This window comes from Leptinotarsa decemlineata, unplaced genomic scaffold (genome assembly GCF_025532065.1).
Source record: "Leptinotarsa decemlineata unplaced genomic scaffold, Ldec_3_MD MMD2_P_RNA_scaffold_2, whole genome shotgun sequence".
NCBI lineage: Eukaryota > Metazoa > Arthropoda > Insecta > Coleoptera > Chrysomelidae > Leptinotarsa > Leptinotarsa decemlineata.
The window spans coordinates 19,187,459-19,213,253 of record NW_027412529.1 but is presented as its reverse complement, the minus strand read 5'-3'; the positions used below and the strand labels follow the sequence as shown (position 1 = coordinate 19,213,253).

General features: G+C 35.3%; 1 protein-coding gene across 1 annotated transcript; it reads right to left on the bottom strand.

Annotated features, from left to right (window-relative positions):
- Positions 1 to 6,267: 6,267 nt before the first annotated feature.
- Positions 6,268 to 9,885, bottom strand: LOC141486661 (uncharacterized). Its single transcript, XM_074185041.1, has 2 exons — positions 7,937 to 9,885; positions 6,268 to 6,564 (listed from the first exon to the last, which is right to left on the bottom strand). Exons 1-2 carry the CDS (start codon positions 9,541 to 9,543, stop codon positions 6,516 to 6,518), a joined length of 1,656 nt encoding a protein of 551 aa, XP_074041142.1. The 5' UTR covers positions 9,544 to 9,885; the 3' UTR covers positions 6,268 to 6,515.
- Between the last annotated feature and the right edge of the window lie 15,910 nt (positions 9,886 to 25,795).

Here is a 25,795-nt window from a genome sequence, read left to right as displayed (position 1 = left end):
TTTCTCATTTTCACGAAAATAGTTTGTTAATTTATCCTTAACAACAGGTCCATTCCCAGATGTGCTCAAAACCGGCAAAGTAGTACCAATTCTTAAAAAAGGTAACTCATGTGAAGAATTATAGGCCCATTACAGTACCTTCTAGTTTCTTGAAGATTTTTGAATACTCATTCCTTGACCGATTACTATCATTCTGCAAAAAGAATCGAATATTATCTCAAAATCAATATGGATTCCTAACGAAAAGATCAACAATAACAGCTGTACACTCTCATTATGAAAGAAGTTATTGATTTGATGGACTGGGGTGAGTGTTCAGTTAGGATCTTTTGTGATCTCAGCAGGGCATTCGACTGTGTCGATCTAACCATTCTAATGAATAAGTTCCAGAAATATGGAATAAGAGGTATCATACACCGGTGGCTGTGTAGTTTCTTCAGTTCGAAAGACCAAGACGTTATTCTTGATGACATAAATTCCTTGATACAGAAGGTCACCATTGGAGTTACCCAACGGTCAGTTTTAGGACCGATTTTGTTCATTTTATATATGAATGATTTGGACAAATCACTAGTTCAGTCCTGTTTTACTATTTACGCTGGTGACACTTCAATCATTATTTCAGATAAATCTGATGAGCTAATCACTTAAATTTGAACCTCGAGAAAACAAATTCACTTCGATTCCACAATCGTCAGAAACACTGTGAGTCAAGTTCTTAGGTCTCCGCATGTATGAGTGTTTTACATGGAGTAATCACTGTCAGATGCTGCAGTCCAAACTGAATAGCTACTCATATCAATTCAGAAATCTCAAACTAGTTTTACTAGTTTTGAACATTCATCAACTGTTTTCATTGCCCAAAAGCGAATTTTTCGTATTTTAGCTGTATATTTTAGATATATAATTGTCATGGTTGAATGGTTGTCAAATGGTCATTTATTATTGTACATCAGAATATTCAAAAGTATATCAAACAAAATAGCACATGTATTTCATCAGATCGGACTTTACGTAGCCCGTTCAGGGCTACACCAACACCATCACCAGGACAACACCATTAAGATCTTACTTGTTGTGATGGATACTGATCTCTACGAACAGAAGATCGAAGAGGTGCTTTGAAAAGGAAAATACACGAAGATCGTAAGAGACCCTACTGCATCAATTGAAAGGAAGGTGTACCAGACTTTGAAAAAACACCATGTCTATTTTTCGGAAACCGCTAACACCGCATCACAGCCCCCTCACTTGTATGGGCTACCCAAAATCCACAAAAAGGATGTTCCGCTCAGACCGATAATTAGCTCCAGAGATTCAGCCTCTCAGAACTTGTCCAGATTTTTATTACCAGTAATTGAACCATTGCAAGGTAAAACATCATCTTTTGTGAAAAATTCAAGGCATTTCGTTGAACTTCTAGGGGAAATCGAAGTCAAAGAGCAGGACAAACTAATCAGTTTCGACGTGGAAAGCCTCTACACCAACGTTCCTGTCGAAGAAGCACTTCAAATCATACAGAAGAAACTATCCGAAGATAGAACAAACTTACCGATACAAGTAATCATGGAATTACTAGCATGCTGTGTACGAAACTGCTATTTCCAACTGAAGGACGAATTCTTTACGCAAGATGAGGGACTGCCAATGGGATCGCCATTTTCACCGGTTATAGCCAATATATATATGGAGTGGTTTGAAACTCTGGCTATTGAAGAAGCCCTGAGTATGGTTGAGATACGTAGACGACACCTGCATAATATGAAACCATGGGAAAGCAGAACTAGACACTTTCCTGAAGCACATCAACAACGTAAGACCTTTCATCACTTTCACAATGGAGAAGGAAGTCCACAACGAATTGCCTTTCTTAGACATATTAGTGAAGAGGACCGACACTAAATGGGACACATCTGTATATCGAAAACCCACTCACACAGGACAATATCTGAACCAGAAATCCAACCACCATCAAGCAAGAGCCTCACAAGGAAGAGAAGCCGCCACAACCAGTACTTGTACTTCCCTACATCAGAGGATTATCGGAAAGAATAAGAAGGATTAGGTCCAAGTATAACATCAGGACCTGCTTCAGATCTGGGAACACTATCCCTATTAGCCTCACAAAAACCAGGCCACCAAACGTGGACTGCGATTCCAAGAATTGCATTTACCGAATACCCTGCGACTGCGGATAATCATACATCGGTGAAACTAAGAGCCATTGAAAGTTCGCATTGCTGAGCACAAGAAACACACACAGCGAGGAGAAACCAGCAAATCCGGAATAGCAGAGCATGTTTGGACTCACCAACATAACATCAAGCGGGCTCAAGCTGAAATCATCCACAAAGAGGAACACTGGTTTAGAGGAAACCGCGTATATGTTGTCTAACAACGCATTTAGTCAAGCTAGCGTAGATATACGTAACATATGGAAACCTCCAATCAAGCGAAAAACGACCAACTCCCGCCAAACGGTCATTTCCTGCTTAAATCAATGAAGCTGAGAGAGGAAAGAGGGGATAGGTGAAAGCACTCGAATGACCTATAAATAGTCAGATCTCGAAGGAAAAAATCCAGTTATCACCCGAAGACGATTTTGGATACTAACAATCGAAACGTCGTGACGTTACTTGGTTTTGAATCTTTTAATTTTTATTTTTCATTTTTTGTTAATACTATTTTTTAATTTCCAGTTTTATTAATATTTCAATTTTTTCATTTTTTTTTGTTGTTGCTTGTATGTTATTTCTTTGTAATTTCAGTCTTTTATTTTAATAAAATTTTTATTTCCGGATTCCAAATCAATTTATATTATATTAGACAATGGAAGTCCGAACTGATGAAATACACCACGTAACATTGTCAACCACCTTCAAACAAAATAGCACATATTGAAAAAACGCCCATATATTTCGTGTAACTGAGCATTTGTAAAGAAAAAGAACAAATTCGCTCAGCATGTACTCATATTCATTGTATAATTGAAAAATAACTGTCATTATAGTCTTAACAGTATATAGAACCCCCTCGACAAAATTGTGATTTGTGGAGATTTCAATCTAAAGAAAAACACAGAACAAAAACTGAATTTTGCATCTACCTTAGGCATGTTTATATATTGCTTCCTCAGGTAATGAGGATCATCAGATGAGATTCATGAAACGAATTCCTATCATGCTTGTTTGGTCCTACTGTCAATTCCTCTGATTTAAAAGCGAAAGAAACCAGGAATCAAACTTTTCAAGTAACAATATTTTTTATTTTATAACCTCAACCGTGTCACAGTCGTCTTTTTTTATAAACAGAAAAATTATTTAAACATACTTATAAAAATTAACTAAAAGCAACAACATTCCCCCCTCGTGATGAAATCACTGCATTTGACGTATTCTTCAATCCAATTTTGTTTAGAATTTGTACCATTGATCAATTTACATATTTCCGTAACTGGCCTTTTATAGGTTCTCGATTTTGTTTTTTATTTCGATTACATTTAATCAATTGATCAACATTATTACAGAATTACAACACAACTCTAATCTTAACATCTATTTCCCAAGTGGCCATATTTCTTTGTAATATGTTATTAATTACGAGTACCACATCGTCCTCTGATAAGTCGTCCCCCTTCTCATATCACTGCATTTGTTTTTCCAGTGTAAGTAAATATTGAAGAAAAGAGAATTGAAACTTTCTATGTTTTTATCCACTTTTATTTATAACTAACGTTACGGCAGTTTCGTCCTATAGTCCATAGAAAGTTTCAATTCTCTTTTCTTCATTATGATTTTCTACCACGTAGTAATTGCTACATCCATCAATTCATTTTTAAGTAAATATTCCTTTTGCCATCTTCTCCAAAATATATCGGTTAAGGCTTGATATACTCTTCACTGTTTTCTCATGTGCAGCTTCATTTGAACAGTGCATAAAAAATGATTTAGCTGAAGGCTTCAAAGGGTCATTTGAAATTTGTCATATTCTCCGCAATCAGAGTAATAAGCACTTCTTCAGGGTGTCTCTCTTTCAGTATTATGCTCAGAACATTTTTTACCGACCTCAATAGTTTTTCCCAGCTTCCTCCCATATGTAGAGATGCTGGTGGAAAACCCCAAAATTTCAGTTTCGTCCATGTCTTTGGCAGCTTATCTCAATCCTCTATTGGCAGAATGCATGTTCACACCATAATCCGAGTGAATTTATCTCGAACATACACGTCGTTTTATGAATCTTCTGATCTCCATGATAGCAGAGTCTGTATTTAATAAGTTTGCCATTTCTAGATGGCTTGTACGCTCATACAGGTAAATAGTACTACATACCGTTTTTCATGTTTCCTGCCAACTCTCACAGAAATTGGACCAAAGTAGTCTATCCCGGTGATAGTATATGACCTCACAAAACTTTGAAGTCGACACTCCGGTATTGTATCCGGGTTGTATTTTCCTTTTCTAGCAGAAGGTGCAAGAACTTCTGTATTTTTGGACAGCAACCCCGATTCTTGAAATCCAAAATTTCTGACGCAGGTCATTCATAATAATTTCCTGTCCCTGTTGTCCAAATTTTATGTGATAGCTTTCGATTAGAAGTTTTGTGAAACGGTGTTTTGGATGAAGAATCGCGATTTCCCAAATATACTGACGCTAGTTCGAGTAAAACTAGAAGTTCGAAAATTAAAATACGCGCGAAAATTTGAATTTTAGTAGGTATATTTTGATTTCATAGTAATTATGGATTAGAATTTATCTATACAAATTGTATATATTTTACAAATTGGATTTATAAAATATGTTTTTCGTATAGTATACCTCTGATGAAAATGTAGTGAAATGTTGAAAAATTTCATATAAATGAAAAAATACAGGGTGTTCCATTTCAAAAAGTTAAATTGTGTCTGGTTGAAAACGAATGAAACTATACTATGAGTGAGATAATATTAAGATTTTTATCAAGGTTTAAGATCCTGTCCGATTCTCAACATGGTTTTTGCAAAGGCAAGTCCACTCAATCAGCTACTTGCAGATTCTTAAAAATCATATACGCTTCTTTAGATAATGGTAAGCATGTTGCAGGAGTATTCTTCGATCTGTCATGTGCGTTCGATTGTTTAAATTTTAAATTCATCGAGAGCAAATTATATAATCTAGCATTTAGAGGGGACTTCCTAGAATGGATCATTGACTTTCTTACAGATCGTAGGATGTTCGTCAAGATTAAAGATATGAAATCAGACTATCATGATATATGTTCCGGAGTTCCTCAAGGCTTTGTGTTAGGTCCGCTGATATTTCTGTTGTTTGTAAATGATCTGCCTACTTATTTCACCTGTAATGAATATGCTCACTCTTTTCACAGATGACACGTCTTTAGCTGTATCAGCAGAGAGTAAGGAGGAATTAAAATCAAAAACAGAGGAATTATTATCACTGTTCTTAAATTGGTGTGAAATGAACAATCTGATTGTGAACTTGACCAAAACAAAATATATCTATTTTAATTTAAAAAACGATCTGAAAAAGCAATCGCTTGCCTTACTAATCAATGGAATGGCACTGGCATGCACAAGCTCTACAAAATTCCTTGGCGTTCATGTAGACAACTGTTTGAAGTGGTCTGACCATATCACAGTTGTATTATGCAATCTCAAGAATTAAGAATTGTATGCCTTTACGCGCCATTTTAGATGTATATTACAGTCTGGTCTATAGCCATCTAAATTATAATGTGATCCTATGGGGAAACAGTGTTGACAAAGATAGGGTTTTCATTACTCAAAAAAAAGTTATTAGGAAATTACTAGGCATCCCTTGGAGGGAATCATGCAAGACATTTTTCATTAGTCATCAAATTTTAACCTTTCCCTGCATATACATCTTTAAAATACTTTCATATGTTCGCGAATGTATAACAGACTGTACTAAGAACTCATTATATCATAGCTACCCAACTATAGATATGCAGAGGAGTTGAGCATTCCTAAACATAAAACTATAAAATTCGAACATTCTCCCAAATATATGGGAATGAAATTATTCAATCGGTTACCAGACCATTTCAAACAGATGAACACTGTAGCATTTAAAAAAGTTAAGACATTGCTTCTTTCTAAGGCCTACTATAGTATTGGTGAATTTCTCTCGGACCATCTCGACTGAATGGGTTCATGCCGCTTTGGCATGACATATTCAATTTTTATAACTACAATTATTTTAATTTTTGTAATTCTGACTTTTATTGTAGAGAGATGAATGAGATACAAACTAGATTTATAACATTTATTCTTTTAAACCTACTACAATATAATAATACACAGTAAGTGCTTCGTTCATAAATATTCCTTTTTCGAGATTTTGATAGACTTTGTATCGATGAAGTTGCCTACATTTGTTTACTTTCAATTACTTAAAGTTAACTACTATTAACATTATAATCTAATAGAGGCTACCTTAGGGAATAGCGGTTGTCATCAAGATTTATTTTGGGGAAAAAGTACTTTAATTCTCAACTTCCTAATGTATCTTGTTTTTCACGGCACCTACAGTAGACAACATGTTGAATCTGAAAAACAAATCAGTTTAAGTTGAAAGGTAGAACTGGAATGCCGTTTATAGCAAATCGAGTTTTCGTTTTAATTTTTTCAATAACAGTTTTTTTTAAATTTAATTTCCAGAAATATTAGTTAGATAATATAAATATGTATTTATGAAATAGTATATATAAGTACTATCCATATGGCAATATACTATTCGATCCGCCCAAGACCCTGGTGTTTTACTATGATTATATAATATCGTTTATGAAAAACATTTCATAAACATTTCTACAGTATCATTCTACCCCATAACCATAATGATGTGAAAGTGAAAAACTAAACATTTTTCACTGAAAATTAATTCAAATATGTTAATCATTCAATAGAAATTATATTCAGTTTTCTAAAATTTTGGTAAAAACCACCTTTCCTACAAAAACACTGACTCTTGAAGCACGTTTCGATGTCCAAGTTAGCATCATCAGGAGATGATAACGACTCCTACCTATCAAACTATGTAAATTATTTGGAAATTCTGGTGAATTCAATCTTGGTTGGGTATTTAATTGAATGAAATAAAAGCGGGCTAAAAAATTAAGACTTTTCAAGGCTTATAAATTAAATCTAGGAATACATAAAAAATTATTTGGGAAATAACGTTTTTGATCTTCTAGTTCTCCATCTTGAAACAAAAATATGTGGGAATCTTCCAAAGAAAGGAAGGAAGCGAAAATTTCAAAAAAGTAATTTCATACAAAGATGTGTAGATCCATGCAATGAAGTAACCTTCAGACACAAATTGGAAGAAAATAATATATTTAAAATGATTTTGAGTATCGCTTCAAGGATATTTTCTGAAAAAAATGTTCTTTCTGCACTTTTTGGAAGTGTAAATAGACCTGTTTGGGAGTTTCTACTTCACTCGAAACTTTGTCAACCTAATCAAAGTACCTAAAAGAAACATTTTTCAGAGAAACACTATAATAAATTGATGGACGTAACCGTTACTACGTGGTAGGAAGTCATAATGAAAAAAAGAGATTCGAAACTTTCTATGTTTTTACCACTTTTTTTTGTAACTAACGTTAATGCAGTTTCGTCCTATAAGGACATTTTCAAACTTATACATTGAACACTATAATTCTCGTCGGAACTGAATTAAATAGTAACTATCTGTAAGAAGGATATATTTTTGTTTTGATGTTATAGTGAAATCTTTCATTTAATTTTTATATAATTTGTATTTCTGAAGAAATTTTAAAAAACGCCAAATGCAAAATAAGAAGTAGTTAACATTTGGATGGTAATAAAAATGTTTATGAAACTTAAGTTGTGTCTCACTATGAAAAAACATAAAATAAAAGGAAAAATGATATATTTTCAATGCACAGTCCTTACCTTGGTTTGCTTTTAGTCGACGAATTCAAAAATATTTGCCCTAGCAAATAAATGCCCAATATAACTTGTGCTGCATTTACCCACGAGTTAATGTCCAAGTTAGGTTTCAGATATTCGAAGCGTTCTGGAGAATTTTGAAGATCAACAGATTTTCCTTCAAGCTCTGTGGATACCAATGAAAATTGCTTTTCTGGTAAATGTCTCACTGAATATGAATTTGAAACGCGGGCTTGTGGTATAACATTTGTAGTTGTTTCAAGACGTCTTGCTTCCAGTGCGGGAGAATTGTATCTTATTGAAACTGTTCTTTTCTCTGAATTTCCGAAACTGTTTCTCTGATTTCGTCTCTCTGTTTCTCTAGATATCTCTTCTCTGAAATGGTTTTCTTTCTTGGAATTCAGTCGGAAATCACGCCGAGTGTTCCTCGTCCTCGGCTCATTTCTTATATTACTGGAAGAGACTCTGTCAAGTTGATTTCTAACTGTGTCTCTCCGGTACTCGTGAGGTAACCTATTTGTTAAGGTATTTAGTCTTTGTTCGAAGTTTGGCATGACTCTGTCAAGTTGATTTCTAACTGTGTCTCTCCGGTACTCGTGAGGTAACCTATTTGTTAAGGTATTTAGTCTTTGTTCGAAGTCTGGCATGACTCTGTCAAGTTGATTTCTAGCTGTGTCTCTGCGGTACTCGTGAGGTAACCTACTTGTTAAGGTATTTAGTCTTTGTTCGAAGTCTGGCATGTGCCGGTTCCTATTCGATCTAAACTGTTCGTTTCTGACTTGTTGATTTGACCTATCCTTACTCAAAACAATTCGGCTTTCCTTCCTTTCGAAGTTTCTCGCGTTGTCAACCGAAAACCTAACAGTAGAATCAGTTTTTTTCTCATAATTATTTGTTCGGGCATTTCGTTGAATCTGTCTAGTGGAGTCACTTCTAGACGAACATACCCTAAATCTTCTGTATACAGAAGGAATTTCAGTAATTTCCTTATTTGGCACAGTTATTCTTTGGTATTCGAACGAGGCAGATCGAACATTTGTTCTATCAACACCAAATTGCCTACGGTTTTCAAACTCTCTTTTTGTACTTTGATAATTCGTTCTCCTATCCATAGGAACCTGCTTTCGATTCTCACGATTGAGTTCAATTTTATTAACGAATCTTCTATTATCAAAAAGGTTGTGATACCTGGAGCTTTCTGCACTTTGGTGTTTATAATTTGAGAAGCGTTGCCTGTTGTTAACGCTTACTCTGTTGTCGTTTCTTTGACTAAAATCATTTCTCACCTCTCTCCGATCAGCAATAGAGAATTGGGTAGAACGCCGTTCGGTTGATTCATTTCGTTCTAGAGTTCCTGTTCTGAAACTTCGCCTGTCGTACAAATTTTCATAAACCCTGTCCTTTTCGTCGATTTTGTGGGGCCCGTTTCGAATATTTAGATTTCTTTCAATCTGTTGTCTTCTGTCGGGTAAGTTGCGACTTTCACGAATGTTATATCTCCTAGAGGTAACACGATGGTCGTTTTTTATGAAGCCATACGAAGTCGTCGTTGAAAAGATTAAAAGTAGTATAACGGACTTACTGGTAATTATTTTTTCAAACTGTATCATGTTGGATAGAAACAAAAATCTTTCGTAAAATTTGATGGCTTGTATGGTTGATTCGGTTTATAAAGAGAATGTTACTTGATAATACTTCGCGACTGTCTGAAGTTCATCCTTCGGGAACTTCGTATTTATACCTTCCTTCAGATTTCAATTTCACGGCTGGTCAGGCTTCAGCTCGTTTAAAATCAATTTGTCCCAAAGTGTGTGTGGTTTGATTCAATTTTGAGGATGAGATATAGGTAAGATTTACTGCAGTTGATGTACACTTCGTTACACTATTGAAAATGTGGGCGAGATTTTTGGAAAAAAATGTTCATAAATTTTATAATTAGTTTTTGTACATCATTTGATGAAAAACAAATGAATTGGCATTCAAAATGGATTGAGTAATTTATGTATGGAAATATGTGTATTATTATAAATTATTAAATTATTTATTATAATACTCATTTGAAATGTATTGAATGTTAGTGAATAATACTTCAGCCGCCAATTCTTCAGTCCACGTGGATTGAAGAATTGGCGGCTCGTATTGGATGAATTTTACTAACTGAGTTTTATGATTGGCTGAAGAGTCATAAAATTAAATTTGAAGTCATGTTACGGTGACGAATAGAATGTGAGCCGTCGTGTTGTCAATGTTCAGTTCAGGAACTGATCGCGATTTGAGTGTTGAAATTCGATATTGGTGCAGTTATAATTACTTAAAATTTTTGTTATCTGTTTAAAATGTGGCGTCCTTGGACAAGTACTAATAGTAATTACGGGTGTGATAACAACGCAGAATTTTTCCAGTGTAGTGATTCCAATAGCAATGGTGAACAATGCGAAAAAGATATACTAGGTAGTGAATTAGATTCGGATGCATTTGAATATTGAAACATAGAGAGTATGTCTCAATGTATATAAGAATCTCCTTACATCTCAAGTTTGGTTTCGAGGGAAACAAACTAGTACAAGCAACTGTACGTAAAATAGTCAAAAACAAACCTTATGAACGCAAGATGCGATGTTATACGGGATTACCAAAACCTTTGGATGTTCATCTAATAAAATCATTGAAAAAAAATATAGGACTATTGAGGACTGCAATAATGACTATCGTAAGAACATGAAAGCTAATATTTTTGAGAAATGGTTTGAAAACACATTGATCCCAAATTTGGATGCGAATAGTGTAATAGTTCTTAACAATGCTTCCTATCATTCGTGACAGCTCATCAAAGTACCGAACAAAAATTCGAGGAAAGATGAAATACAAAGTTTTTCAATGGATATCAATTCGTATTTTGAAGATTACTATACCAAAAACCAACTACTTCAAGTTTTACAGACAAAAACATTTGAAAATATGTATTCCCTTGAGTGTATTGCTGAAACGTATGGACACACCATACCGAGACTTCCACCCTATTTTTTGTTTTCAATCCCATCGAGTTGATTTGGGGAAATCATCAGGCGTAAAAATAATTTTCCAAAATTTGATAATAAGGTAATAGAGCTAATTAAAGAAGAAGAAGACTGGCAGAAAAAGATTAAAAACGTTATTTTAGTTAAAAAAGACTATATGCAGATTGGACCCTTCCATATTAATGGTGGAATTCAATTCATTACTGATTTAAATGACGACAGTGATAGTGAAACAGAGAATATGGAAGAGGAATTATCAGAAGCTTTCGAAGAAAGTTAGTGAAGTGTTTTTAAAGCGATCGATTGTTTATATATGTGAGTAAGTAGTATTCTGAAGTATTTTCGATTGTCACCCTGTTATTTGAATCCCTACTTTCCCACTAACCTATATAAATGAAAAGACAAATTAACTTGATTTTAATTTCGACCCTTTCTTTAGGTGCTTTCAATAGTCTTCATAATAATCATTCATAATGTTGAATCTGAAACAGGTCACGATGTCGTATTAGCTTTGTAGAGCGCGTCGTGTAGTATTCGGAGGAGATTTTAAGACAAATTTGCAGTTAGTAATAAATACAATAAAAATAATAATATGTGTGTATGTGTTTTCTAATGGAACATAATATATTATAGGATAGTTTTGAAATTCTGAGATGATTTTGACTCATTTTCATGAAACATTTACTATATCAAAAATCAACCGTTTACGAGATGTTATCATTCTAGGCCTTCAGCATTTGAGAAAGACTATAACTGAAGATTTGTAAAGAACTGTTTGGCTGCAACCTGAAGTGCTTACATTACTATCAACATGTATCAAACCTATATTATTTTTCATGGTTTATTGACAGCAATCTGTAAATTATTTCTGACGTTTCATTTAAAACTGCGGTGTGTCAGAGACATTATTTTTAACCGATAATTAGACATGCCTTTCGGAAAATTGGCAGGTTGTTACATTATGCCAGTTTCTCCGAGAATGAGTTCATCAACAAAATAATTGAAAATGAGAACTGTTTGGAATATTTGTAGATAGACAACTCCATACATACTGTGTACATACTGTGGACAGTTATCGGCAACCTTCTATCCATTCTGGGATTAGTTTCCCCCGATACAAAAAATGACTGGCCTAATAAGTTTGCCACAATGCTTGAAGTCCTTCACAGAGGAAAACTTTCTTTAGAGACAAATTAAATGTTGTAATCGACTTTCCACTCGATAGTATAGATGTAATTAATTTTGCAACAGACGATCCGGTCACTTCTCTGAGAGAAAGGTTTTTCTATGACTAAATATAGCACTTTTGTAGTTATTCAGATTCGTACACAATTACTTTTTTCTTTTTTTTTCAACTTATTTATAGGCAGTTATAAAAGGCTAACTAGATATTAATACAGCCTCGACGGTAAGCGTGAAAATACATTTAGGAAAGATGAATATACATTTTATTATTTGAAGAAGAAAGTAGGTAATCAAATCATGAAATCAGGAAACAACAAAAATTTATTGGCGCTCCGGGGCGACTTCATTGATTCCAGTGTCGCATTTGCCTGCAGCACCACAACATCTGAAGATCTTGATCTGCCAATGTCCTCTCTTTTATAAAACAAAATGTTGGGTGTCTCCAGAGGCTCCAATAAATACAAGACATCGTTAGAACACTTAGTGACACGTCAAACTTGAACCAGTCCGTTTCGTATTTGACCAATGCGTAATAATGACCAAATTCAACGCCAGAACCAACAGTGAACAATGACTGCATGAAGATTATAATAGTGATCTGCTAGATTGAAGTGTTCATCTATTTCAAACCTTTGTAAGAGTTTGGTGCTTTCGTCAGCGGTTGAGTCATGTTTGAAGATTATCAGTGTTATTATTAAATTGACTGGTGCCTCAGATATACTTGTTTTCTTATAATAGTCAGTTAGTTTGGCGCATGTTTGGCAATACAGTTGATCATCACACGTTAAAAATTCTATTTTCAGATGATTATCAATCATATTAGGAAACGGTAGTTGAAGTTCCAGAAAATCGCATACGTCACAAAGTAAACAAGTGAGGATTTTTCCAGCAAAATATTTAAAAACACAAGACGAGATAGACTGTACGGAATCATTGAATCTCCAGAGTGGCAGTATTGATTCTGCCTCTTTTTTGCTCACGAACAGTATTCAACAAGAACCCCAAGAATTCGGAGAAATCCTCTTGTTGTCCTAACGAGTAGGTATATCTAGTAGTCTTCAAAGACTTCAGGAAATTGGTTGGTGAATATCTATAATACAAATTGAACATTAAATGATATTTTTCATTTAGGAAAGTATAAAAAATCCATTAGTCGTATCAAAATAAGTACCTATGTATTTAACAATCAAAATCATGACTGACAAAAAATATCTCTTGGGTATGATTTCAATATTTTTATTGCTTCTGTATTATTAACTTTCATGAGATAATTTCTAGATCTGAAATAATTATCATCTACTTAAAACGGTCTATCAAATAAGCGTCTAATTTTTTCACTCCATAGTGACTACAAAAAAACAGAGGACTATTTATTTTATAACCTATTCCTTCGAATAAACGAGGGCTGTGAATCCTTTTACGCCTCCACATTCACCAGTCGATTCAAACCCAATTTGTAATAAATGGGAAATGGATATCGGACGTCGCGCGAGTCGCATGTGTGAATCCGTAATTTAATAATAAACAGCCCTTATCAGCAGGCCACCATGCAGCTGCTCGCAAATTGCATGTTTCTTGGTACACTATTGAAATTATTCAGTAAGAAAACTGGGAAAGGGCGGTTTCAATAAATACTGGAGGGATTTTATTTTGCAAGCATATACAAAGTGTCTGTCTTTGACATCTTGCTTCTTATAAAACAATGTTTTCGATCTTTGATAAACAATAAATTTTAGCATTAACTCTCAGTGAAAAGTAGTACGAAATTGGAGATTGTGAATATCTATGATACAAATTGAACGTTAAATGATATTTTTCATTTAAAATGCATTTCGGTTAAAATTGTCAAATTACAAAAATTTCAAATCGCAATAATATATTGATTGAATATCTTCTAGCGAAAATGGGATCTCAATTGTGCATTATACAGGACGTTCCACCGAAAACTTCACCCCCCTGTAAGTCAGAAACAGACGTGTAATCGAAAATTTCAAAGAACGCGTCAATTATTATCTCTAGGGGGACTATAATTCTGATATGAAAATCATACCCGAAACTTCGCACCTTCTGCGGTCAGCAACTACCCCGCTTTTTTTTCAATGGCATGGGGGGTCGAGTGATACATCATTTGAAAGGTCTTTTGTCCGTCTATTACTTCTATAATGTTTTTCGAAATTGGTTTATTCGTTATTGAGAAATGAAATGTTGAACATTTTATTTAAGAAAAAACAGAAAATTCGCTGTCGCTCATTTTATTGAGGAAATCAACAAAAGTAATATTAATGGCAACACAATCAACGGATGAAGTGTTCAAAATGACCTCCATCTAGTTCTATACAATAATACAGTCTAATTTCGAAAGTGTCTTACATTATTGAAGATATCCGTAGTCAGAAATCGGCATTCCCGAACAATTCTCTATCGCAGGTCTTCTAGATTTGTAGAATGTATTTAATTAGTAGTAAACGTTTTGAAATGGATGACACTGTAAGTTTATTTCTGCACTGGTAGTTTTTATTGAATCTAGTTGTCGCAGAACAAAAAGTAGATAGTTGGTCACTATCACTTCTTCACGAATTATTATTCAGTCATATTTGTTCATTGTGTTCCAACATTGTTCATTCTACAGAAAAAAGAATAGAAATTGTTGCAACCCTTTATCGAAATAATGAATGGGCTAAAGCTGCTGCAAGAATTTATAATACGAATCATCCAGACCACAACGTGAGCCATCACCACGTTGAACAGTTAATGAATAAGTTTCGAACTTCAGGTTCTGTTCACAACAGAAAACATGAAGTATCCCGTCCTGTCAGAAATTACGGAGTTGAAGTTGCAGTTTTAGGATATGTATAAATAGATAATCGACAATCTATCAGACAAGTAGCTAGAGCGTCTGGTGTATCAGCTACTAGTGTTTTTCGGATTTTGAAAGCCTAAAAATTCCATCCTTTCAAAATAAGGCTAGTTCAGGAATTAAACATAATTGTCGTTACTGGAGCGATGTGAATCCTCATTTGTTAATGGAAACACATTCATAAATTCTATAAAAATTGAATTTCTGGACCGGCATTCTTGTTAATTATATTGTTGGACCATTCTTCACTGAAGGTAATCTCAATGGAGACACATACTTAAATCTTTTACAAGACTGCCCAGATCCTATGTTTACACAAATTTTGGAAAATGATTACAATTTAGTAGAAAATGAAATAACATTCCAGCAGGATGGTGCACCTCCACATTTTGATGGAGTGGAGTGGCCACTTAGATCACCTGATCTTAGACCGATGGACTTCTTTCTGTGGGGACACTTAAGTCGAAAGTGTACTCTACTCAGCCTACAAATCTAGAAGACCTGCGGCAGAGAATTGTTCGGGAATGCCGATTACTGACTCCGGACATCTTGAATAATGTACTGAACGCTTTCGAGAGTAGACATTATTATAATATGGAACTAGGTGGAGGTCATTTTGAACAATTTATTCTGTTTTTTCTAAAATAATATGTTCAACATTCAATTTCTCAATAACGAATGAATCAATTTCGAAAAAAAATTAATGAGGTAATAAAGGGACAAAATACCTTTCAAATGATATCACTCGACCCCCCATGCCATTGAAAAAAATAGGGGAGGGGTAGTTGCTGACCGCAGAAAAGTAAAGTTTCGGGTATGATTTCCATATCAGAGTAAGTCCCCTTATTAGAAATAAAAATTGACGCGTTCTTTGAAATATTCGATTACACGTCCGTTTTATATTATTCCTTACTTTTCAACTACTGAAATATAAATATTATTGAATATTCAAGTCTTATGCCTATTTGAAAATTAGAATTTTCTTACAGGGGGCAATTACAGAAAGTGATTAGATAAACGATTAATTCTGGTGAAACAGGTAATTTATAAATATGTTAATTAGATTGATGATTAATTCTGGCAAAACATGTAGATTAAAAAAAACAAAATACCTACAATAAGTATTTCTTCTAGGAAAACGTAATTCATAAATATGTTAGTTATTTACATTTTATGAGGCATTAACTGGTATTTATTGATAATGATGAGTGAATAACTTCGTGTTAGTCATTTACAAAATTTTGAATGTTGGAGTATGATTTCCAGAAACCAGTTTGTTTAATTTCTGTCCTTCATTTTCGTATTGTGAGCCATGTTGAAATCGTGATTGTTCTCTGATGATTGGAGATTCTCGTTTTGAAATTTCTTGAAGTCATTTCTATATAAATTTTTGGGGATGATCCACATATCAGTTTGTAGATCCCGAATTCATTATCTTTGTCCATATTTGACTTGTTTTTTTCAAGAATATGTCTACCCAAGTAGTTACTGAGTATGCTATGTTAATGTTCTCTTGTGTAGTAGTCTTCTTAAAATGAAAGGTAAACCTGGTACCTCTGACGTAGAATAAATATAAAAACAAGCACTTTTTCCAATAACCAGAACTTCAATATTCTTCTCGACGTGCGATTCGCCAACCAAGATGAAGAAAACTAATTATTAATACCAGGATACACTTTCCCTTTCCGATATACATGATTTAGTGTAGAACTTTGCGGGAAGTTCTCTCGTGAATATTTCCGCTAATTTTAACGAAGTGATTCATAAAAAGATAAACACTGTGCTGTTTGAAATAGGACCTTATTTACTGTTCAAAGTTCTTGTGCCGCCACACTTTGCAATTTTCAAGTTCTAGTTCTGCAATTCGCAAGTTCTGTCAGTATACTCCTGTAATGAGTTTTCCCTTTCGAAGATAATCGATTAAAATAACTCCATGACCATTTCAAAAAACAGTCGTCATCACTTTTCCAGTCGAAAAAACCGTTTTTGCTTTTTTGGAGCAATACCCTCTTTGCAGTCCACTGTTTGAACTATTTTTGTTCCAGGCGTATAATGGTATATCCAAATTTCATCTACAATAATTAATCGGCGCCAAAACTCGGATTCATTGCGCCTGGACTGCTCCAACAGAGCGTTGGAAATGTTCATTCGAACATGTTTTTGTTCTAAGTGAGCAAATGCGGTACCCAACGCGTGGTCAGCTTTCTCATGCCTAAATGTTTATTTAATATATGACAAACACGTTTTTTTGACATGTTCATAACCTCTCTGCTATCTCGATCACCTCAATTCGGATGTCGTCTAGCATCATTTGGTGAAATTTGGCGATATTTTTGTCAGTGGTTGCAGTTTTTGAACGTCTCGAACGTTCATCGTCTCCCAAGCTCTTACGGCCACGTTCAAATTCAGCTGCCCAAAATTCAACTGTGGTAAATGATGGTGCAGACTTGCAGAGTTACATAACAACTGCACGTGGACGATGGGCTAAGCGGCCTGGTGCATGCTCAGTGTTCACAGGAAAATAGTTGAGAAGGAATTTATTGACAAGGTGATGAACAAATCTGGACAGCAACCTAGACCCTTTCAGTTATTATTCAAAACGTAACTCAATACATCAATAAATCTATAATCTTTTTGCCATATAAAATTGACTTTGATTTTTCATAAAAATGATATAGCTTATGCCCCTCGCACGGTTTTCACGCATCTAACGACACGTCGTTTGCTAAAATCAGCCAAGCTGTTAGGGCCGTAGCGAGCCGCCCCGGTTCCGCATGGGTGCAATGCTGATACTAAATATAAATTCGCCCACCGGAAATTTAAGGACATGGAGAAACAGTGATGAAAAGATAATATTGTTTAATGGACGCATCTTTTTCTCCGCGGCTGGCGCGCTAATAATATTCAAAAATCCTTTCTCATTGAACATCTACAACAGGGGTCTCCAAACTACGGCCCGCGGGGGCCAAATCCGGCCCGCCAGTGTCATCAATCCGGCCCGCGACAGCCAATGATTTACTGTCATCAATCTGGTCCGCGACAGCCAATGATTACCTAATTGTTGTTACTATTGCTATGATAAGTTGAAGAAGAAAACACAGAATGATAATTACTCGGTTTTATTTACTTGCAAGGAAAAACTTAACGACAGAAATTATGACAAAGAAAACTTAACTAGTTTAAGCATAGTAATAACTAACAAATAATTGAAATGAATCACAGTAAAACAAAAACACTAATGAGATTTATGTAATTGTGATTTTCCACCGACAATACTTTGTAGTTGTGGATCAATTTTACTTGTACCAATTATCAAAAGAGATTTAAGATGATCATCGGTTAATTGAGATCTGTAAACATTCTTTGTGTACTTCATCTTGGAAAACGTTTTCTCACACAAGTAAGTAGTACCAAAAACAGAAAACAACCCACGAGCAAATTTATGCAAATTATTGTTCCAGTGGAAGACTCTTATAAAATTCCAACAAAGATGAATTTTGATATTTGTTCTTAAGCATATCACTGCACCGTAAATCAATAATTTCCATTTGGACTTCCGGAGCCAGGGTTTAAATGTCAGAATCAAAAGGATTTTGAAAAAGCTTAATTTCATTCGCAATGACATCAAAATCTGAAAAACGAGTATGAAAATTTATCTTCAAAGCACTGAAAGTTTCGATTGCAAAATTGACGGGAAATTCAGTCTCAGTAGTGTGGCTGAATATTTCACATGTTTCAAGATTTTTTACGTAAATGCGATTGAAATAGTATTATTTTCTGCCTGAAGGATTTGATATTGGTGTATAAATCAGGGAGAAGCTGATTTTCTCCTTGCAATCTCAAATTCAGTTCGTTCATATGATTTGTCAAATCGGCATAGAAGGCTAACTTCCACATCCATTCACTATTTTCTAAATCGGCAAAAGGGCGCTGCTTCTCATTTAAAAAAAAATCGATCTCTGCTCGAAGTTCAAAAAAGCTCTTAAGGACTTTTCCGCAACTAAGCCAGCGTACGGCAGTATGATATGGTAAATCATTTTCTTCAATCTGTTGAATAAACTCGCGGAATTGTCGGTGATTCAGCCCAGTGGATCTGATGAAGTTAACAACTGATATGACTGGTTTTAGAACTTCAGACATAGGTATCCAAACATTTTCTGCACAAGGACTGTTGATGAATGATACAATGTAAGACTAATGGTTTTGAACCAAAATCATTTTCTACAGCCTTTGACACAAGTGCAACCACTCCTTTATTTTTACCATACATATTTTTGCCTCCATCAGTTGTTATAGATTTCAAATTTCTCCATCGAAGGTTCTTTTTATTAATGGCATTTTCAACTCCCTTAAAAATATCTGCCCCAGTTGTCGTGCCGTGAATACTATCAATATCAAGAAGTTCTTCATACACTTCATAGCTTTTATCTACTCCGCGAATAAAAATCAACACCTGAGCAGTATCTGACACATCCGTTGACTCATCCAATGCTAGAGAAAACCACTTATGATGTCCATTTTTGTCAGATAGTTGAGATGATATATTTTCTGCGTTGCACCCTCCGAGCCACGGTGTTTGCTGACAAACTGACACTTTTAAATAAATTTACCTTTTCAGGGCATATTTCTTCGGCTACTGCAATCAAGCATTCTTTTATCATTTCTCCATCGGTGAATGGTTTGCCACGTTTTCCGATTTCAAGAGCCACACGAAAGTTGCAGACTCTTGTTCAGCATTAGCTTTGGTAAACAAAGATTGCTGCGATTTGAGTCCGCGTTTCAAAGCTTCAAAGTTTTCCTTCCGCAAACTTCCTGTGTACTTGGAGTAACTATGAAGATATTTCGATTCATAGTGTCGTTTAATGTTATAGTCTTTGAGAACAGCTATGGTTTCATTACAAATTAAACATAGCTCCTTATTACTGGACTCAATCACAAAATACTGAAAGTTCCATTTTTCTTGGAACGTTCTGCATTCACTGTCGATTTTTCGCTTCTTTTCCATACTAACAAATCACACATAAAAACAATAAGTCAAATCAAAATACGCATTTTCCCCGCAGCTGGCGCCTCGGTTGGAATATTTAAAAATCATTCACTATTGCTCATCTACAACATAAAACGAACCTACAAACAAAATTTCAGTCTCCGAAAATATAGCGGTACAGAGAAACCGTGATGAAAAGGTAATTTTCATATGTGAACGTGCCCCTTTTATCCCCAGTGGACTCGTCAGTCCTCAGTTGGAATATTTAAAAATTATTTCTTATTCTGTCTGTTTAAAATGTTTTTCCGTTAATCAGCTGTCGCCCCCATACGAACGACAACTCTCAGAAGTCGAGAAACTTGTGCGAGCTAAGGACTAACGAGGTCTTACCTTTTAACGTGTGATTCCTAACACTTTAAAGGTGCACATCTACAACAAAAAACGAACCTACATACAAAATTTCAGCCTCCGAAAATACAATGGTACGGAGAAACAGTAATGAAAAAGTAATTTTCATATGTAAACGAGCTCCTTCTACCCTCACGGGGGGGCCTCAGTTAGAATATTTAAAAATAATTTCTTAGTGCACATCTAAGACCTAAGAAGCACCTACATACCAAATTTCAGGACTTACCGGTACAAAAAACAGAGATGAATGAGTGTTAAGTGAGTGACTTTCACATTTATAAGTACTACATGGATCAATAAGTCCCGAGACTAACCCAGAGATGGCGCTCTTAGTATACCAGTAACCACGTCTTTCTAGAGTACTAACCTTTGCTTGAAACGTGTCGAAATTTTAAGTCGATCGGACCAGAAACAGCTGAGTTATCGAGGTTAGAGTAAAGTCGTTTTGTAGTTTGTTTAAAAAATGGAAAAAACCGAGTTTCGTGTTCTGATAAAACATTGTTTTTTAATGGGTAAAAACACCGTGCAAGCGAAAGAATGGATTGAAAAATGTTACCCGGACTCTTGTCCATCAAAAGCAACGATTTGTCGGTGGTTTGCCGAGTTTAAACGTGGTCGTACCGACACAAATGACGCAGAACGCTCGGGTAGACCTGTGGAAGCTGTTACACCGGAAAATGTGAGTGAAGTGACAAAAATTGTAATGAAAGATCGTAAAGTGAAGCTCCGTGAGATTGCTGAGATGACACAGATATCATATGGAAGTGTATTTACTATCCTTCATGAAAAATTGAGCATGAAAAAGGTTTTTTCTAAGTGGGTACCGCGATTGCTTTCGATGGAACAAAAACAGCAACGAGTCGATGATTCAGAAAGCTGTTTATCGCTATTTACTCGCAACAAAAAAGATTTCTTGCGTCGTTACGTGACCATGGACGAAACATGGATACATCACTACACTCCAGAGTCAAAGCGGCAGTCATCTGACTGGCGCACAGCTGGCGAAAGCCGTCCGAAACGTCCGAAAACGCAGCAGTCAGCTGGCAAAGTGATGGCGTCAGTTTTTTGGGATGCGCATGGCGTGATTTTCATTGACTACCTCGAAAAAGGTAAATCGATCAACAGTGATTATTATATTGACTTACTGGTACGTTTGAAGGAGGAAATCGCAAAAAAACGACCGCACATGCAGAGAAAAAAAATCCTTTTTCACCAAGACAATGCACCTTGCCACAGGTCGATGAAAACAATGGCAAAATTAAACGAATTGGGCTTTGATCTGCTTCCCCACCCCCCATACTCACCAGATTTAGCCCCCAGTGACTACTGGCTCTTTGCTGATCTTAAAAAAATGCTCCAGGGAAAAAGATTTGGCTCAAATGAGGAGGTCATCGCTGAAACTGAAACTTATTTTGAAGCGAAAGATACATTTTTTTATAAACATGGTATTGAAAAATTGGAAAAGCGTTGGAACCATTGTATCACCCTAAAAGGAGATTATGTTGATGAATAAAAAAAATTTTGTAAAAAAAATTTTGTTTTCATTGTTAGTCTCGGGATTTATTGATCCATGTTATAGATACAAACATGCATAGGTATATTCAATAATACTTACATGCAAACATACAGTGCATTTCTTTAATGTCCCCCTCCTCTTTTATTTTTTGAACAGGTTAACTCAAAAAATTGAATTTTGGGATAATGAAATTAATGCATGAATACTTTATTTTTGAAGTGAACTTGACAGATAAAACTTATGAAATGGCGACTGGGCGCCATCTGAAAAAAAAGTTAAATGGAAAGGGGGGTCTTGTGGCACATTTTTTTGAAGCTCCTGAAGAATACTTCACAGCCCTAGAATATAAAGTCAATATCTTCAACTACTACAAAATGGCGGAACTTTCAATAATTGCCTGAATACATAGACATTTAACCATAATATGAGGTAAGTAGTTGTTTACAGCTGATTCTCGGCATCCCCCCACCACTATGACGTATTAATTGCTTTTTTTATTGGTTGTTGTTTGGTGAAGTCAAGGTGATGTGACCTTGAAGGGTGTGGTGTATGGATCGTTCAGAATTTTTTTCCCGGTTCTAATCCTCCCCCCACCAATATGATGTGTTATTTGCTTTTTTTGTTGTGCAGTGAAGTCAAGGCGTTGTGACCTTGAAGTGTCTGGTGCATGGATCATTCAGATTTTTTTTTCATATGAGATTTTGTGTGTTTATGTGTGTGTGTGTGTAGGAGAATGCACGGTACAGGGTTTCATCATGTGCTTGTTTGTCTATGTACAAACATACGTCTGCATACTTCGAAGATCCTCCAAGTAATAAATGCTCCATCGGTGTTAGGGCACCAAGTTAGTAGTGGAGTGACGTCACAGCAATAACCGTTCAACGGCTAGAGAGCGACATGTTCACTCCACGACGTGTGGCAGAGTAATGCGTATTCATCGGTCTGCCCTCACCTCTCCCGAAGCGATGAAGGTTGTGATGTAACGCATTGCTCTAGCCCCGCTATCGATGGTGACACCACGGCAGCCGAGGACCGTCTGCCTAACGTCTACCCTCTCCGAGACCGCAACGACCACTGCTTGCTCGTATATCGACATCTGTTATCGCATTCAGTTGGGAGGTAATCTTGGCGCATGTAGTTGAGAAGTGGGGTTGGCTATGACGTCTTGACGGGTCCTATCAGAGTGTATTTAAGAAACGTACGAGTGTTGGCTATGTCAGTTTACATCAAGTGAGTTAGTGAGAACTATTATATAAAATGTATTCCTGTGATTGTGGTAAATCTTTCACTCGTAGTGATAATCTTCGTCGGCATCAGCTCCAGAGTTGCCAAGGAGGGCCTGCAGTGAAACGGGTGAGAGTGGATAATGCAACACCTATGTATACGTGCAATTGTTGTAATGTGACAATTCCTATGACCCAAGTGAATTCTCACCGAAGAACCATGAGTCATAAAAATAATGCATGTGTTCAATTGTCTGACGGTGTTCAAATTATAACGAATGCATTCAATTGCCGCATTGCTACATACAGGGTGGAGAGTTCGATTGTAACCAGTGACTACATGTCATTTTTCAATGAGATTAGGCAGAAGGTCATTGAATTACTGGAATCAGCCATCAGGATCCATAAAAGCATCAAGGTGAATATGGAAGTTTTTGGGAATTATATTCTTCAGACTGATGATTCGAGGGTCATTTAATTCCCAAAATAAAATAGTGGACCAATCTTCAGATTTGAATGCTGTTTTTGATGGATTCCGTGATGTAATTCCAGGATCGTGACTCAGGTATTTATTTTTTAAAAATTTCAATAAGATTGAATAGTATTTTTTTTTTATAATTCAGGTTGGACTTGTGAAAAAATATTGTTTCTCGAGGTCAACATTAATAAATACAGTCCACTGGAAGGACGTTCATATGTGAAGCTGCCTCAATGTATTCAATGGAAGAAAGCTGTTGTGAATGTTCGTAATGAAGATCAATATTGTTTTGCTTGGGCTATAACATCAGCATTATATCCTGCAGATAGTCGAGTGTCCGAACTTACGTCATATCCACATTTTTCCACTGTTTTAGATGTCACAGGTATGGATTTTCCGGTTAAAGTTAATAATAAGAGTATCGAAATATTCGAAGATAGGAATGATATTTCAATTAATGTTTACGGTTTAGAGAGTACATTTGAGAAGGGTAAAATGAAGTATGAAGTGATTGGTCCATTGCGATACTCACAGAGAAGACTCCGGAGACATGTCAATTTGTTGTTTATAAGTGATGACTCCGGTAATGGTCACTATTGTTGGATCAAAGATCTTTCAAGATTAGTTTCTAATCAACTATCAGCTCATAGACAGAAAAAATATTTTTGTGACGGATGTTTGATATATTTTTCTGATGAGAGATTGCTTTTACGTCATAATATGTATGATTGTAATCACATTAGTACCACAACACCAACTACTAATTTAAAGATCAATAAATATGGTAGAATGGTTGAGAGGCAAATGAGGGTGCCATTTGTAGTGTATGCTGATTTTGAATCAGTGCTTAAACCGATTCATGTGAATGAGCCAAATCCTGGAAGTTCATACACGATTAAAACATTCAAACATGCCCCATATTCATTTGCTTATTTGATAAAGTGTTCATATAATGATGATTTGTCAAAATTTGTTACATATAGGGGTGTAGATGCAGCTCAGAAATTTGTGAGTAGCATTGAAGATGATTTGAAAGAGATACATGAAAATCATCTCAGAAACCCTAAACCAATGGATACACAAACTGTCGAAGAAGAAGAACAGTTTGTTGCAGCCAGAACTTGTGGTATATGTAATAAAGCATTTACTGATGGTGAAGTCAAAGTAAGAGATCATTGTCATGTCACAGGAAAGAAAAGATCACATGCCGCTCACTCGAAATGTAATTTAAATTTCAAAATACCAAACTTCATACCTATCATTTTTCATAATTTAAGTGGTTATGATTATCATTTATTCATAAAAGAATTGTATAGGAATAAAGAGAAAGTTGATGTTATCCCGCAAACTAAAGAGAAATATATATCTTTCACGAAGCATCTCTTTACACACAGCTATACCGATAAAGATGGTGTGGTTAGGAAGAATTATCTCAAAATGAGATTTATCGATAGTTATAAATTTATGACTAATTCGTTGGAGAAGTTGGGTGCAAACTTGACCTCCGATCAATGTTTGGAGATGCACAAACATTTCTCACAAATTGAGAAATTCAATTTGATGAGACAGAAAGGTGTATTTCCATATAGTTTTGTTGATGACATTGACAAATTGAATTATCCATTACTTCCGACAAAAAATCAGTTTTATGACACACTCAATTGTGAACATATATCGGAAACTGATTATGATAGGGCTAGAAATGTTTGGAATTTATTCGAGTGTCAGAATTTGGGGGAATACTCTGATTTGTATTTGAAGTCGGATGTATTGCTACTATGTGATATTTTTGAAAACTTCCGCACCACAAGTTTAGAGATATATAACTTAGATCCGGCACAATATTACACTGCACCTGGATTATCATGGGATGCCATGTTGAAGTTCACTAATGTTGAATTGGAATTACTAACTGACATTGATATGATTCACTTTTTCAAAAAGGTATATGAGGTGGAATTAGTCAATGTAGCGAGAGGAAACATATAGCAAATAATAGATTTTTACCGAATTATAATCCCAATGAACCTTCCACATTCATTACATATTTAGATGCAACAAATCTATACGGTCACAGTATGTCACAACCTCTACCAACAAGTGAATTTACATGGTTGACACCAAATGAAATTCTTAATCTTGATGTGATGGATGTGAGTACTGATAGTCCGTATGGGTATGTATTTGAAGT